The 15,972-nt window shown below is 34.4% G+C and overlaps 1 protein-coding gene across 1 annotated transcript in view; it reads left to right on the top strand.

Moving 5' to 3' along the window:
- The window catches only part of LOC117326713 (protein kinase C-binding protein NELL1-like), a 101,127-nt gene that overhangs the window by 71,789 nt on the left and 13,366 nt on the right, over window positions 1-15,972 (top strand). The window contains exons 5-12 of the mRNA XM_033883436.1: window positions 2,213-2,285; window positions 3,557-3,639; window positions 4,473-4,604; window positions 5,139-5,232; window positions 7,793-7,872; window positions 10,853-10,964; window positions 11,452-11,571; window positions 11,843-12,088. Coding sequence (XP_033739327.1) covers window positions 2,213-2,285; window positions 3,557-3,639; window positions 4,473-4,604; window positions 5,139-5,232; window positions 7,793-7,872; window positions 10,853-10,964; window positions 11,452-11,571; window positions 11,843-12,088 — 940 coding nt within the window. The remainder of the gene's footprint in view (window positions 1-2,212; window positions 2,286-3,556; window positions 3,640-4,472; window positions 4,605-5,138; window positions 5,233-7,792; window positions 7,873-10,852; window positions 10,965-11,451; window positions 11,572-11,842; window positions 12,089-15,972) is intronic.

The raw sequence follows: 15,972 nt of genomic DNA, 5'->3' as shown, positions 1-15,972 counted from the left end.
TTAAATTGATAGGAGTACATCAACGCTCTGACAGAGTTTATTGATGGGCGCAGACATCAAACGCTGGTTGGAAACCCGATTCCAACTTTGTTTATTTCCATCTTTTTACCTCTTGGTAGCACTCTCCCTATTGGATACAAGAATGACACCTGACTATAAGCAGAATGATCAACTTGTCTATTCAAACTGCAGATAAAATTTCTTCGAGATTAGCGAACTTTATCTATATTTATAAAAAAAAAAAATGACATGCCATTTTGACAATGAAATAAAGACGTTTCCTATATATGTTTTCCTTAATATCTTTACCATCGTTTTAAAACATTTTGTACTTGAGTTTTAAACTCGATGATGAAGAACCTATCAATGCTTGCCGTATTGCTGTTACGTTTACCAACTACTGTTCGCTGAGAGAGCGGTTTGATAAAGAAACATGTTCCTGAACACTGATTTGTTTGAAAGACACCTGTAATCTGTTTTGAAAAGAGTATGTAAGCTCAGTATCAGCAAAAGAATCAGGCAGAGAAAACACCCTCATGTCGTCGCGTGCTCTCACGTGCATTCATGCTCTAATGGAGGGGTACGTAAAGCTGGAGTTAATCTCTATAACGTAGATAATGTTGTGTCTAATTCTAAAATTATGTCATACCCCGTCAACACCCACACTTAGCGCTACAAGTGAGTAATAAAAAGACGAGGCATTCCAAATTCCAATTTTCCCATCCACTTGTGTTTATTGGAGTTGAAGCACGTGATGTGTTCTAAATAGGACAGCACATCCACGCTGATCCATATCTCTTCTGTCTTCTCTTATAAATGTTAAGTTTTAAGCCATTTTAATGCCAATCGGTGACGTGTGTTATCCACTTCCGTTACCAAATATGTGCACTCGTTGACCTCCATTGTCGACCGTTTCAGTTCAGGTTTGTTTGATGTTATTTCGTCTGCAAATGTCTGTCGCTTGGGAAAAAAATAGATGTGCTTCTTGCATAAAAGTATTGATTCTTCCGTCTGTCCCTGATACATTCTCATACCGCGAAAGTTTAATCTTATCTCAAAACACAATAAGTTATGTCTGTTAAAAATTAGAATACCTGTGGTCCATCATTTCTGTCGAAAGCAAGGAATTAAGAAATTCGATAATTCACTTTTCTTGTTTTGACATTTTTGGCAAACACAGTTTGCCACTTTCAAAACAGATTAAACCAGATTAACGTTATGCACTGTGTTAGTGAGGTCGACCTCTATAATATAGACTCTCAGGTGTTGTAGCCTGTCAATCATTCTAGAAACTCGGATGGGTTCTCAGGGAGAGGTTCTTGCATCAATCACCAAAAAGATGTTGCGTGTTTGATTTTATAGACGGCAAGAGAGATGAACGAGATGATTTAGACACCTTCTGCCATATCATCACCGCCATCATCATCGCCATCTTTTAACGGGTCTATGTTTTCATTTCTGACAAACATTTTCACAAGTTATAACCATTTTCCTTTAAGGTGTAACATCATATTCCCACGTTCCAGTCTACTCTGTAGGTACAGCTCTATAAAGAAACTTTAGTCTTTAACGATTTTGGCAAACATGCTATTTTCCCCATACTTGAGAAACCCTTTTAATTACCTTGATGATATAACAACGTTGTTTAGCATATACCACAAGATACATTTTTAACGAGTAATTGGTGTTCCGTTGTCCATGTAACTCAGTTGTGCACAAATAGCGTTAGTCCAGACAACAATTGGCTGTTGTCTCACCTTTCAGACAGTGCTTTAGAGGCAGATATACATGGCGTTTTGTCGTACGGAAATCTACATACATGCCTTACCATTTTGTCACATTCTTTGTCTCTTAAGTTCACACACGCCAATCCACTCGTCCTGACGATATTACAGTTGGTGATTTACCGGTGTTTCATTGCAGTGTTTATATTAAATTTAATTATGCATTGTACTTTGTATCAATACCATACACGATGTTGACGGTTGATGTTTATTGTAATAAATAGTTACGTTTTTTTATGATGCATGATATATTGAATGCGAGATAGAGTTCGAAAGGAAGTACCGAGAAATGGGGCGACTTAAAACAACCCTTTCAATGCGTAAACAGACAGAAAAAACATGCCATGTTTTTGTTATCAGGTTCGAGTGATTCACGCATTGCATTGTAGTCATTTGACTTATCATGTCTTTTCTCACCCTTTTTGTAGGGGGCTTTGCAAGATGTAAAAATAGTAACACAGGCGCATGGCTATCTGTTACAATGTCCACAACAGGATACTGGTATGTATTGTTTTCTGCTCCCTATTTAAATGTCTGAGATAAGCGCATACCATTCGACCACCTTGTGGATGTGGTTTGCTAAGGTTGATGTTTCAGTGCATGAAAAACAAAGATATCATGATTATTCAGTGTAAGCAACTTTAAAGTTGATGTTGTTTTAATATTCCTGGCTACAGTTTCAGCAATGTTCCTTTACTTTTTGAAAAATTCCTTAACTTAAAATGTTCTATGTGAAAGCATTATTGTATTTAAGGAAACAATTTTAGTGTTGGAACACTCCGAAAATTATGTAATGCTTCCGTACGAGTGATTTGTAAGTCAAGGGATTCTTTTAGAAATTCCAGGAATATTGATACAACTAGGGCCGTAGCAGTCCAATATTGGGTCACTGTTCCTTAACTTAAGGAAATTCTTTAAAGTTAAAATTTTGAATAAAACATCATTCTAAATTTTAAGGTTTTAAGATGAATTATACAACTACTCTCGGCTATGTTCCTTGTTCCTCAGTACTCAATGAATGTATGGAACTTACCATTGTAAGAAACAGATAATGCAATTTGGAAAATCTGGATTTTTTGGAAAATCATTAGAGGATATTATAGACTAATTCATTAAAATACTTGTTTGTATTATGATATGCTAATTCTCGATAATTATGTGTGGTACAAATATAATGTGCTTCTAAAATATAATAGATGTGATTTTTTTGTTAAATTGGACATGTATATCTGTCTCCTCCCAATGTTAATCTATGTAACAAATTTCTTTTTAAGTAAATGTGAAATGAGACTTGTAGATTTAGTAGTTAAACTTTTACATTATATCCAAACACATATGTCGACATTTGCATTTATTAAGTTATTGCCAAATACGCTTGGAATTTTAGGAAGGAGATTTGGGTCACTTTACCAAATTACCCTATGTTCACTCCTGGCAAGTTGTGCAATAGCTGTAATACGTAACAAAACAATATACATCGTAAATTGTAAACCAACCTTGACTCCTCAGTGTTTGTGGATTACGCTTGGAAAAACATTAAAAAGCAGCGTAAACCATAACGCCCAAAGCATGTTAAGATCAATTTTGAATCAATCTGCAGGTAATGTGTTTCACAAGTGTTACAAAATCCAGATACTTGCAAGAGTAAAATTGATTACTTTGCAATAAGAAAGACAACAAATTTTATATAACGCATACAGAGGAAATTCCGGATAATTGGATTTGTGACTTTAATGATTTAAAGTGATTAACTTTAGCCATTTCTTCTTCAGCTTGTCCGACATGTGCGCAGTATCAAGCTCTTGAACAGAAAGTCAAAAATATATATTCCATGTACCAGAATCTATCCCTGAAGGTAAGCTTAGCTTTTCAGTAGTTTTAACAATCTTTATGGGTAAAAAAACTAAATCTTATTATTTCCTCAACTTCATACTGGGGGCACTGCCAACACCTAAAGTGTGGCCTTAATTTGCTTAGTTATATGTCTTCCTATCATCTGTTCGCGAGTAGTACATCTTTAATTGCCCATATAGCTTGCTACGGTTTCAGGGTTATGTTCTAGGATCGTCTAGTTCACCAATTCAAAAGGTGAATTGAGAAATCCACCGTGGCTGTGTGTGGTTAGTACGAGACAAACATATCTATATATATGGAAAGGTCATGAAGCTGCATAGAAATCTTGATTTTATCCCGACTACATTGTCCATTTTTTATGTGAGAACAAGCTTCAAACATCGTTAACGACAAGCTGCAAAGCGATAATGTATTCCCATCTTGGATTGTGAAAGTTTGTAAGTGTTAATAACTTATACTTCCATTTGAGCCTATATTGGTTGCATATCTAAATTAAAATTCTGATTGAATGTAATATATTGGTGACGTCCTTGTGCGTTTTGTTTCTTTGTTTTAGGTTTTGCTTATTGAGTGATTTATATAAATTCGATTTGGCTATATTGATGAATATATCATATATTTATCCTGGTAAATAATGGATGCCTTTCTTCGAGGGAAAGGGATGACCCTTTTAAATGCGATCAACTTTGGAAAATACTAAATACAATAATGGTTTTAAAACAAGATGGAATATTTCAGGACAATTTCAACTAATATGAAAATGCGTTATAGTTTTGTCTACTCGTCATGCAGTTATACAGCCAAATACATAAATTGGTATTTTACAATATCTAGCTTCTGCGGGCAGAAGAGAAAATCTTTGGCTTGGAACAGTGTGAGTGTCTGAAGAGTTGTTCCCAAAATGGAACCTTACGGAAGGAAGGGGAGGTGTGGCAGCTTGATCAGTGCACTGTGTGTAGGTGTGCGGTAAGTAAGCCACGCCTATTTGATAGATCTTGATATGCATATAACTGATTGATATTATAAAGGTAAGACATCACAAAGCAATAGACAGACTCGTGTAGGCGGTAAACCCTATAACTAAAGTGATATAAGTTTGACGACACAAACCAACAGACGGATCAATGTAGGCGATAAATCTTTAATCTTACCACTTCAAAGGTTATTTGCCTACATATAAGTGTTTGATGTAGGTTAGAAGACTCTAGATGGACTCGTTTAGACTGTAAAACATATAACTAACACTAGAATTGATACATGTCATTTAAAACAATAAACTTTACATTTAAATCAAAACCTTACAACCGTTGACATATTTTTTGATAAAAACAGCAAAATAGCCGATGCAATACTGATAACTGAACTCTATTTGACATATAAGTAAGAAGTATTTTCTATGAACATAATTTCAGTTTACAAATGCTTGCTACAGTTATTCGTATTTACATAGAAATGTAATAGAAGAGTTAAATAGTACGATTGATTTCTTTTGTTTTTCAGAATGGCACTGTTGAATGTCAGAAAGTGGATTGTCCGCCCGTCCAATGTGAAAACCCTGTATATAGAGACGGAGAGTGCTGCCCTATCTGTCTCAGTGAGTCTCACTACAACTGTATGTTTCTTTGTCTTTCTGTCTTTCTTTCCCTTCTTCTTTCTTTCTTTCTTTCTTTCTTTCTTTCTTTCTTTCTTTCTTTCTCGGCGCCGCCATATCTTCGAAATTTTCCAACATATCATCTAAATATTCTTTTCATAGTCCTTTATTTACATATCCGCCAATCATGATTGATAGCAGTTTTCAGTTGCATAATTGATATTTGATACTTTTATTTTATGTGAACGTAAAAAATCCAAATGTATATTGGAAACATAAATATGCTGTTTTTTTAGATTGAAAATGGCAAGGAAATGAATCGTTTTTTAAATTATGCGGGTTAAGACCAGACAGCGTTTTGAGTCGATTTGCATTTTGGTCGTTCTTGGCAAAGCAGGTTGTATAATTGTCGGGGAAATCGATAAAGTTCTCCTTGAAGAAACATTAAACATCACTTGTGAGGGAGAAAATGATGTGTAACTCCTGCTTTGCATGTCGTTGATATACATTGCGGTAAAGGACTTGGCACAAATTATCCATGTATTGCAGTAAGCGTCATCATGCTTGCCAAGTTTCATTTAATACCTTTGCTTTTTAGACTTTTGATGTAATTCGGTTTACCAATTGTTTAAACTGAAGTTATTTTTGATTGATAAAACAGGTTTAAGGCCAATGAATAATCGCACAGACTATCTCATACACAAAATTAATGAAGTTATTTTGGAAATAAAAATTATGTAAAACAAATAAACTGTTAATCACAAGTTCTTGAATATTTTAATTAAACTTTTATTTCTATTATGGTGTGTTACAGATTGGTATATCCTATTAATTTGTTTCATCCTATCCTGAAAATATATAAATTTCATGCGAGCATATATATTTCGCTTAAAAGACTTATTGTTGAAAAACACTTCATCTTTTCAACATCAATCAGATATTACAGTAACATAGAAAATCGTCATACATATATGATCGCTTTGGAAGCAAATTGGAATATGGGTATAATGTCCAACTACATGAGAATATTCTAGGATAAGTTGATTCAGGATTTGTTCGCTTTGCATTAGTGTTTAATCGGTTATTTGTCTTTTGTGTTTAGACGAATGGATATTTTCTTATCTACAGTATGTTTTGTGGGGTTTTTGTTGTTGTTTTTTAAAGATATTACCGATCTGATATTATCAAAATAGTACAATGTAGAATGAAATCATTCTGATAAAATAAGAACTCAATGTGACTCCTTTACCAAGCGTGAACCGTCCGAGAATAAAAAAAAAAAGAGAAGAATCCTGATGGCAAGTACTGTACTTTTAAAATGCGTCATCTTGTGTACAAGCGAATAAAAGTCAAATATTTAAACAGTAACAAAAATGCAGACCAATTTCAGATTTTTAAAATCCGTCTTTAAGAAAACAAAAAGTAGAGATTCTGGGAGACTCCCAAGTGCCTTCTAGATAAGACCATTATCATTCTCAGACACTGTTTAGTTGCCGAACTTCCCAGCTGTTGTACCATCCATCTAGCTTGCCGAGCCTGATATATTAGAGTCTATGTGTGTCCTTATATCAAATCCGTGACTGGAAAAATCATATTGCCAATAAGCCTAATAGTAATAATTTGTAACAGGTTGTCCGTTCATTAAATGCTTTATGGGTACCATATGTCTTCAACCTGTTGGTGAAATGAAGGAAGGCGGGCTAATGTGTTGGTTATTGTTAACAACTGCCTTTAATACTTTAAACAAGCATAAACACACATTTTCTTAATTCCGGTGGTTTAAAGCATTTGTCTATATTTTAAATGAAACCAGCATTTTGCAACCGTTAAATGTTAAAGTTAAATTTTCAATTTTTATTTCAAACAACCTTTTTTTTTATAAATGATCAATAGAATCTACCACGTATGATATAACTAATGTGATATATCTAACGGAATAACACATCTTCAACAACATTGTGACGTCATGAATGTATGACGTCAATTGAATGGTAGTGCAAAATCGTCTCGATACAATATAAATAACTCTGGTTTCAAATATTTGTCATGCTCGTCCTAAAGTTATTCAATAAATGTTTAGAAGACCAATTAGAGTATATTACACAATAGAAAATATGTTCATTAATTGTTTATAAATATGGATTCTTGATTGCTCGAAACAGCCGGCTTTCAAGCATGAATCATCGTTTGATTTTTCCAGTAATTACTTGATTTGGTCGAAATACCGGAACGAATCTTGTTTTCCGAATGGAATCCAATTTGTAATCATGTTCACAGATAGGAACAACACTGAGTCGTTAATTTTACCATAATATCCAATTAGTTCCTAGATTTGATACCATATTTAAAGACTGTTTCTTCCTAACCCCCCTATGAAGATGACAAAAACTACAGACAGCTTTGTTGTAACATATTGATATAATTACACTTAACATTTAAAACACATTATCCGCGTATAGATTTTTGTCATCCTTTTGAACGGGTACTGTATTACTCATTCGGAATTATTCATCGTTTTCGCGATAAACTGTATACTCTAATATGAAATGTATTTCCCTTGCAGCCAACTGTTTCTACAGCGGGAAGTATTACGACCACGGTCAATCCATCACTCCGCGCGTGTGTGTGACCTGTACCTGTGATGTAAGTATAGAATTGGTTATATTATTCGTCTTTCCGTAATTACCATAATCACCCGCCTATAACGGTCTCAAAACACTAATTACTAGTACTTAATTCGTGTATATTAAAAGTGGTCACGTCTTTTGTGATAGAGACCAAGTAGGTACTGAACTTATATGGTTGAACGTGAATATCAAATTACATCATAATTGCTAGTAATGGCATTATGCCGACCATATACTGCAAATGTTATTTGTCAAGTTTCGCGGGTTTACGGCTTTGACACTAAACGAGGTATATTTTTCGCGGGAATTATGAAACGAACATAAATTTCCTGTATTAATTTTATTTCCAATGTAGATTGTTTCGCGATTTACTTCTGTTATCAATAATCATGAAAAAAGAAACCCTCGAAAATACTAATGTTTACAGTATCCTATAACCCCATATCACCTGCCACTAATTTCATTTGACCTATGCGGACAGACCAGTTGCATAGTTACAGTAAATTATGAACGTAGGTATGTTCAGTAAAACAGGGATCCAGTTTTTTTTTTTTTTTTTACAATCACTGAGCTGTTGGTGATAGTTAAGAAGCATCTTTTTTTCTCAAATTGTAATATCATAGTGTACTGTTAACGTTTTGGTTTTGGCGCACTCAATTTTTCGCGCATTACCAAACTATACACCAGATTAGAACAATGATGCATAGGTGAACCCGTATGATTTGCTATGAAAAGTAGTATAAATATAAGGTGAAATTAGTGCGATAGACATTTAGCCTAATGCTTCCTGCGCAAATAGCTCTGAAAATAATATAACCACGAACATTTTTACGTCTACAGAATGTGTTAACGTTTTTGGTCACACAAGTGAAGACCAATCTGCTGTTATTTAGATTCCTGATAAAATGCGTGGCTTCCACCTATTATTTCACTGATGTTAATTGCAGCAGTCATTCGCTAACGAGCGCACAGACTGTCTCGATGGCTGTAAATAACGTTAATTATTTCATGTGTTTCCCTAACATTCACTACTCAGCCTTGTGAATAGATTTATTTGTGAGGAGTACAACTGACCCCGATATTACTGACAATCAAACAGAACGTTTGCACCACTAACTCAATCTCGGTAAATAGCATCACAGCATCATGAAACTCACAAAGAATGTTCATTGACGGTACCAAAAGTGGCCGTTCAAACCCTCAGGATACCCATCTATATTTCTTACGGATTTTACCGCGATCCGCAAGATAAATGGCCTCGTACATGTATGAAAAAGTATTTTTTACAATAAAGTTAATATCTATTAACTGTGATAATGGAATAATGAAGGTCGAACAAAAGTCAGCATGTAACGGATAAAGTCAGAACAGTTTTCGTTTGTCGTTTTTTTTTTTTTTTTTTAAATGTTCCATTTGAATCAGTAATAACGCATTATGCGACAAGTTATCATAAGTATACATCACCTTACTTTTTTATTATCAATTCATAAATATTCTTCTCCCTCCCAGACTTCATTTTTTTCGGAAAAAGGCATTGCATTATGGGTAAATTGAAACGATATTTGTTTCCTCCCTAAGCTTATTTCAGTTTAATATATATAGATATATATAATCACATGGTAGACTCAACAACGAAATACATATTCAAAAGCGATACCAAAAATGATGATTCAACGAAAATTATTTTCTGTACATCTACTCGACAATCAGCAAGGAAAGAAACCTTGAACTGTTTCACTTCAGTAGTTTATGTTAAGTAACATGTCTCGTTTCTGTTTCAAAATTGTAAGGATGTATACAATACTGCTAAATTGATTAAGCACAAACAGACGTGGTAAATGGAAAAGGAACACAATTGTGTAGCAACATCATCGTTCCTTCATGTATTGCGGAATGCTCGTGGTTAAAGAATCTGTAACTTAGCCCAACATTACCGTCATCTCTCGAGTGCACAGACACTACAATACCTATGTTCCTTACAATGAACTAAAGGCAGAAGTGAATTGGTTTTGGACTTTAAAGAGTATATAACCGAGGTCGTAATACTTAGAGAATATAATCATTAGTTTATGTCAATTGTTCATCAAAAATATTTCGAAAAGTGGTGAGAATGTTTCAAGTTTTTGTATGTACGAATATTTCTTGAAGTGAAATGCGGTAGGCCTTATGATGTTGCTAAGTCCTGTGGAATGGAAATATTTTTTTCTGGGGGATGATTTAATTTTTCTTGATAATGTTATTGTAGCTTCGCTTTGACGTACGTGAACCAATATGTTTTATATTTTTGAGTGCTTTGATATTTGGAAATAATTTCAATTGTGTTTTAAAAACTTGATTGATAAGTAAATTGTACACTTGTTTTTAATATAATTACGAAGAGACTATACAGTACGGCGTATTGTGAAACCATTTGAAGGAATAAAGAAAAGAACTTTCCATTAGGACGTCAAAAACATATGTGCGTGAAACATTATTTAAAGAATGTGTCTGGAGATTAAAATTGCGATGATATCCAATTACATTTGCTCCTGTGATACGTCTGCATTGGAATACGCACCCTAGATCGTTAATGGTACAATACAATTATTGGACTCCAAAAACATCGCAGCCCCTATCAAAAATATGAAATTGAAAATACTTAGCTAGTTTGATAGAAATCGTCTCCTACTATGAAATGAAATATTCGTGTGTACTTTTGGTTTGAGGCTTTCAGATTATTTCGTGGGTAAACATTTTCGTGGTAAGCCCATGCAACACAAATATTACGATAATACATACAATGATATTCGTTGTTTTCATATTCGTGGTTCCATAGCGAAAGTTAATAGACAACAATAGTCACATGTTCACTTGTTATTCTTATCGGACCGATGTATCATCATTTAAAGCACCAGCTATGCGATTTTATCAAAAGAACTATTCAAGTCTTATTTACCAAACTCCCTGTATGTCTACTTTACTGTTCTATAAATTATAAAATGACATTTGTTTTACAGGACGGACGGATGGCATGTACCAGAGTTGACCCAGAAGAAAACTGCGAGGCATTAGACTGTCCCGTAGAAAAACAATTGCATATCAAAGACGAGTGCTGCCCAGTATGTGAAGGTGAGCATTACATGAAGTTGATGAAACTTTATCCAAATAAAGTAATATAGCAATCAATACGAAATTTCGTGACGGATATATCCATTTGATTTAGACACAGAACAACAAGTGCAAACTGACACACACGAAACTGAAATTCTGACAGTTTTTAAGCTGATCTCGTTAGAAAAATGACTAAAACCAAGCGTTCCGGAGGTACGCAAATCTCATAACAGATTATTGAAATAGAAGCAACAAACAAAAGGGAAAATTGACTGTAGTTGGTAATGATATTGTATTGCTAACCTCCTGTGTATCTGGAAAGTTTTTTTCGGAGATAAATAGGTTGATGGTGTAAAACAACCTGATTAAATCGTGTTCTCCCGTGAATATTAATATGGTTTTCTTAATATCTATTACCTATCTAAATTAACTTTTCTTTTCATTTGCATGAACTTTTTATCTTGTGTGTGTGTCGGGGAATATTTTATTGTGTTTAATGTTTTAGGTACTGATTTCTGCTCCAAGGGACATGACTGCCATGAAAACGCTGTCTGCGTTAATATGGCTACCCGCTACGGCTGTCAATGTAAAATAGGTTTCACAGGTGATGGAACGCGTTGTGAAGGTAACTATGATTTCTTTTAATTAAATTTTTACTTTTTATTTATTAAATCATTTTAATATTTGTTTTCCCCGATTCATACAAACGAAGATGAATACCTTAATTCTAACTAAAAATCGTCAAAACTCCAACAAAATAGATTTGTATATCAGCATTTAAACGTACAAAAATATAAAGACCGGATGTTCCGGAAGTCAAGCGTCGTCTGCTTCGTCGCCAATAATCTTCGTACTTATTTGAAGATTGCCTGTTATGCCTCTGCTTTGTCTTTCAGATATTGATGAATGTCAAGTAAAAGGTGGGAAGACCGGACACCATTGTAATGGGAACACAAAGTGCGTCAATACCATAGGATCATACACGTGTAAATGTCCATCTGGCGAGACTCCAGAAGATCCTTACAAGTGTGAAGGTATCCACACATCGTCTTCACCTGCAATCCTAAATACGTCACTATCATTACTGGCCGTGGCTTTCTCGCTGCATTTGTGCCTTACATATTATCATTTACATATTTCCTAACGATAGCTTTACCGCCATGTTTTCAATGTGGACAATGCCCTGTCTTTGTTTATCTTCGTTTTTCACCTTCTTTCCATCTCTGTCTTTATGAAATACTTCTTTTTAACTTCAATATTGGTAATATGCTTTATGTAGTTACCACAAAGTATAAGTATTTGAAATCAGTATGAGTCCGATAGGCAAATATTAATCTGGTATCCATCTTTCTTGCATAAGTTGTAATTAATTTATTCTCACAATTCATAACAATGAATATGTTCTATATATTTATATTGTTTTATAGTTTAAAAAAATAATATTCATGAATTTTATGCTTAAGTATTGCGACTCAAATTATCTCGCACGTTCATCTCCGTGTTGTATACATTGTCATGCGAATGTTGCAAGCAAGAAAAAATATCGACAAAATGTCAATTTGAATGACCGTCTCTTTGCGATTCAATAAGTATGAATTGATATTAATTTATATTGTCTTGTGGTGATGTTACAGAGGCATTGTTCCATTCATTAACTTTCCATTATAGTAGTTCGCTTTATGGCGAATTATCAAATATAATATTCCAAATGAGATGAAAATAGAAATATATATATTGATTCATTTTGATAATGTAAACTATTGATCTATGTGTCACCGACGTGGATTAAAAGATGGAATAAAATGAGATATAGAATGAAAGTGAGAGAACTTCAGAGTGAGAGAGAAAGGGAGATATATAGGGAGAGAAATTGCGATAGATAACGGTGTAAATTTTATTTGTAAATATTAAATTTGTTGTTGTTGAAATGTTTGTTTATGTGAATGGTTGTTTAGTAAAAGGTGATCATGTGATTTCTCATATACCACGAAAATCATGAATGTCAAAATGACATAGAATGAATGATGTCTCGAATGATCGTGATAATTGTGATTATGGTGATTTATTTTATGTGATAATTTAAATGTAGTGTAAGAGGAAATGAGTCGTATTCATTGCCCGGATGGAAAGGATATGTATATTTATTTACATGTATAGATATGTTGAGTGAGAACGATAAAACGGTATAGTCATGAAAATTATCAAATGAGAAAATACTTTTTCTACCTCTGGAAAATCGGCTGTAGGTTTTATTACAAAAATTGGTTAATAAATCCCATTTCCTACAATCTGAATTGGTGATCGTTGTCTATTTCATAATCATATAATGACACAACTATGTATAGCATAGCTATACCAAAACAGCGCAGGCAGTCGTTGTAGAATTTGGTCTCTTATCTATTGGTCAAGATGTCACAATACAAAAGATGTGCTCTTAAGTAATACCATGTTTGCATATTTAAATAATTATCTTTCATCACGGTAAATTTTAATTTTCCCTTGGGTATTTTAAAGAAATTTCAAATTCAATACAAAATGAATATGCCTGTTCTGTTAGCGTATAGGCCCTTTCGTTTGCATTATCTTTTGTTTTCAGAATGTCAATCAATGCATACTTTATCCGTAATCGAAATCATATAACAAATGAAACCCGAAAAATACTGCTAAAAAAGTATTTCATACAAAAAAAAATATGTTAAAAGCTGTTTGATTTTTTAATATTGGGTAATAAATCACGTGACTGTTTATAATAAACTGCTTGCGATGAAAGGACATGCATAGTTCTGCCATTTGGAGAAAAACCGCGTAATTATCACCTTGTCAATATTTCAAATCAACACTTTGCGGCAGCTTTTATTTTTGCTAAATGCAAACGATCCCAGAGCTGTTCATCAAAAATTATGAATTGTCTTACTTCAGAAGACAAACTATTCATATTGTATCGTTATTCAAATTACTTGTAGGAAATTGGATTATTTTTCAATTTACAGTTGATTTTCCAGAGATGATTGGAAAATATATGATATATTACAATAATTCAAAACATGTATTATTGTTTTACAAAAGGTGATAAAAACGTCTCCATTTCCCGCTCAGCATGTCGATCTTTCATCTTGTGGAATCTGTAATCAATATGGTAGTTAGAGCTTCAGTGGACTTCAAAGTGGATCCAGTCTCAGTCACTGACGTGGGAGGGGCGGAAACTTCGTAAATGGTTCATCACATCACTGTAGAACAATCCATGCTTAAACAATACCTCAAATTTGAAAAGAAAAAAAAGTAGGAAATTCTGTAAGACATGCATGCCCCCGCTCCTTGCAACAATGCGTCCCATGCCGCAAGGGGTGATGCTATGATATAAGTATGAACCAAAACTGCAGAGGGGTTATCAAGATCTGTCATTGATTGGACGCGACACGACAGGACTTATATCTTCTCTCAAATGGCTGAGACATAAAAACATAAAGACTTGTTGATGACGGTGTATACATTTTTGCATTACCATGGTAACACACGCCAATTCTATTACGCCATTCTTTATCTAAATATGTGATAGTATGTCGTATTTAAGCAAGTGCTGACACTGTTCAGTACGTATACCAAGGACACTTCAAAGTTCAAGGATATAGTGAATGGGTTGCTCGATATAAGCCCGATCCAGCCATATTATCTGTGATAAGAACAAAAAGCGGCAAACATAGAATTTATTTTTGTTCATCTTTATCAGTTATTTCCAGGTGTAAAATAAAAAGTTGGGTCTTTTGTAAATACCAGAACAAATACAAGGCAAACGCTAACTCGCTAAATACTGTTAAGCATCATTGAACCCCGCCATCTTCACGCTCTTTTAACAATTTCTTGATAATCCGTAGGATACCTGCCTCCTAGCTGTTACAGCCGATTGATTCAGTGTGGATTTGCTAATTTATTGTCAAATTTCCAAGGATCATGCACTTTGCTATCGGTCTAACCTTCGAAAGACTGAATAAAATCCCAATCGAGTAACCATTCAATCCATGGGGGCCTGGAAGTGTAAAATAGAACAGTACACATCGTTATTTTTTATCGCCCAACAGGCGAGCACAGTCGGTTCGGGAATCAATTATAAAAAAGCACCAGACTTTCGCATCGATAAATAAATCCTGGTTTACGTCATTAACTTCTGCAAGTGACTCTACATGAAAGACATTCCAAATGTTATATAACGATGCCGGCTTGTTCTCACTCTCAGATAACAGGTATAGGATTTTAATATTATTTCAGGATAGCGAACCGGAATCGGTATAATTGAGGAATCAAATGTTAACTGGCTCTGATAGGACATGCCTTGCTGGAAAACTTTTAATGAAGTTCACCTGTTCTTGAATAAAATAAAATTCCCATTAAACTCATTTCGCTACGTTACGTATGAGATACGGTAAGGCTCTCATAGATTTCCCTGGCACGTGTTACATCTGAGTATAATTGAGTAGTTGGTTGGCTACGTGAAAGAAACCGAAAGTGGTGAAACAGTTCTTGGTATAGCGGAACCTCACTGTTTTACACGCGTTGATTTCTGGTCTGATGAATATTGGCAGGGAGAATCTGTGAAGCTAGACTCGCTTGGACATGGCTTTGCTTTGTCGAAATGCTGATAATGAATTTGGGCACAAGATGAGCAGATGACAGACAGAATTGAAGGCAGAAACAGGTCTTCGAAGCGGGACGCACCGACACAAATTGGAGAATTCGAGAACATTTTAAAATGGGGGGAAAACTACAACCTAAGTATGATTACATGGATTTCTCTAAATATTATTGAATATTATTATTTTTACTTTTTGTATTTAACCGCCATGATGAAGACGTAAGTCAGATAAGTTCTAAATCACAAGAGTCGTTAACCACAAGGATGTCCAAGAAATTCGACCTTGCGCCGCAATGACAAATTGTTGCGATAACAAAATGAGAGCTTAATCCTCTCAGACAGAACTTACAAAGTAACCTGGAAGAGGTATTTATAGTCGATAATGGTTTGGCTGCCGAC

Source organism: Pecten maximus, chromosome 5, assembly GCF_902652985.1.
Source record: "Pecten maximus chromosome 5, xPecMax1.1, whole genome shotgun sequence".
NCBI lineage: Eukaryota > Metazoa > Mollusca > Bivalvia > Pectinida > Pectinidae > Pecten > Pecten maximus.
The sequence above is the reverse complement of the archived record's forward strand: the minus strand, read 5'-3'. Positions and strand labels throughout refer to the sequence as shown.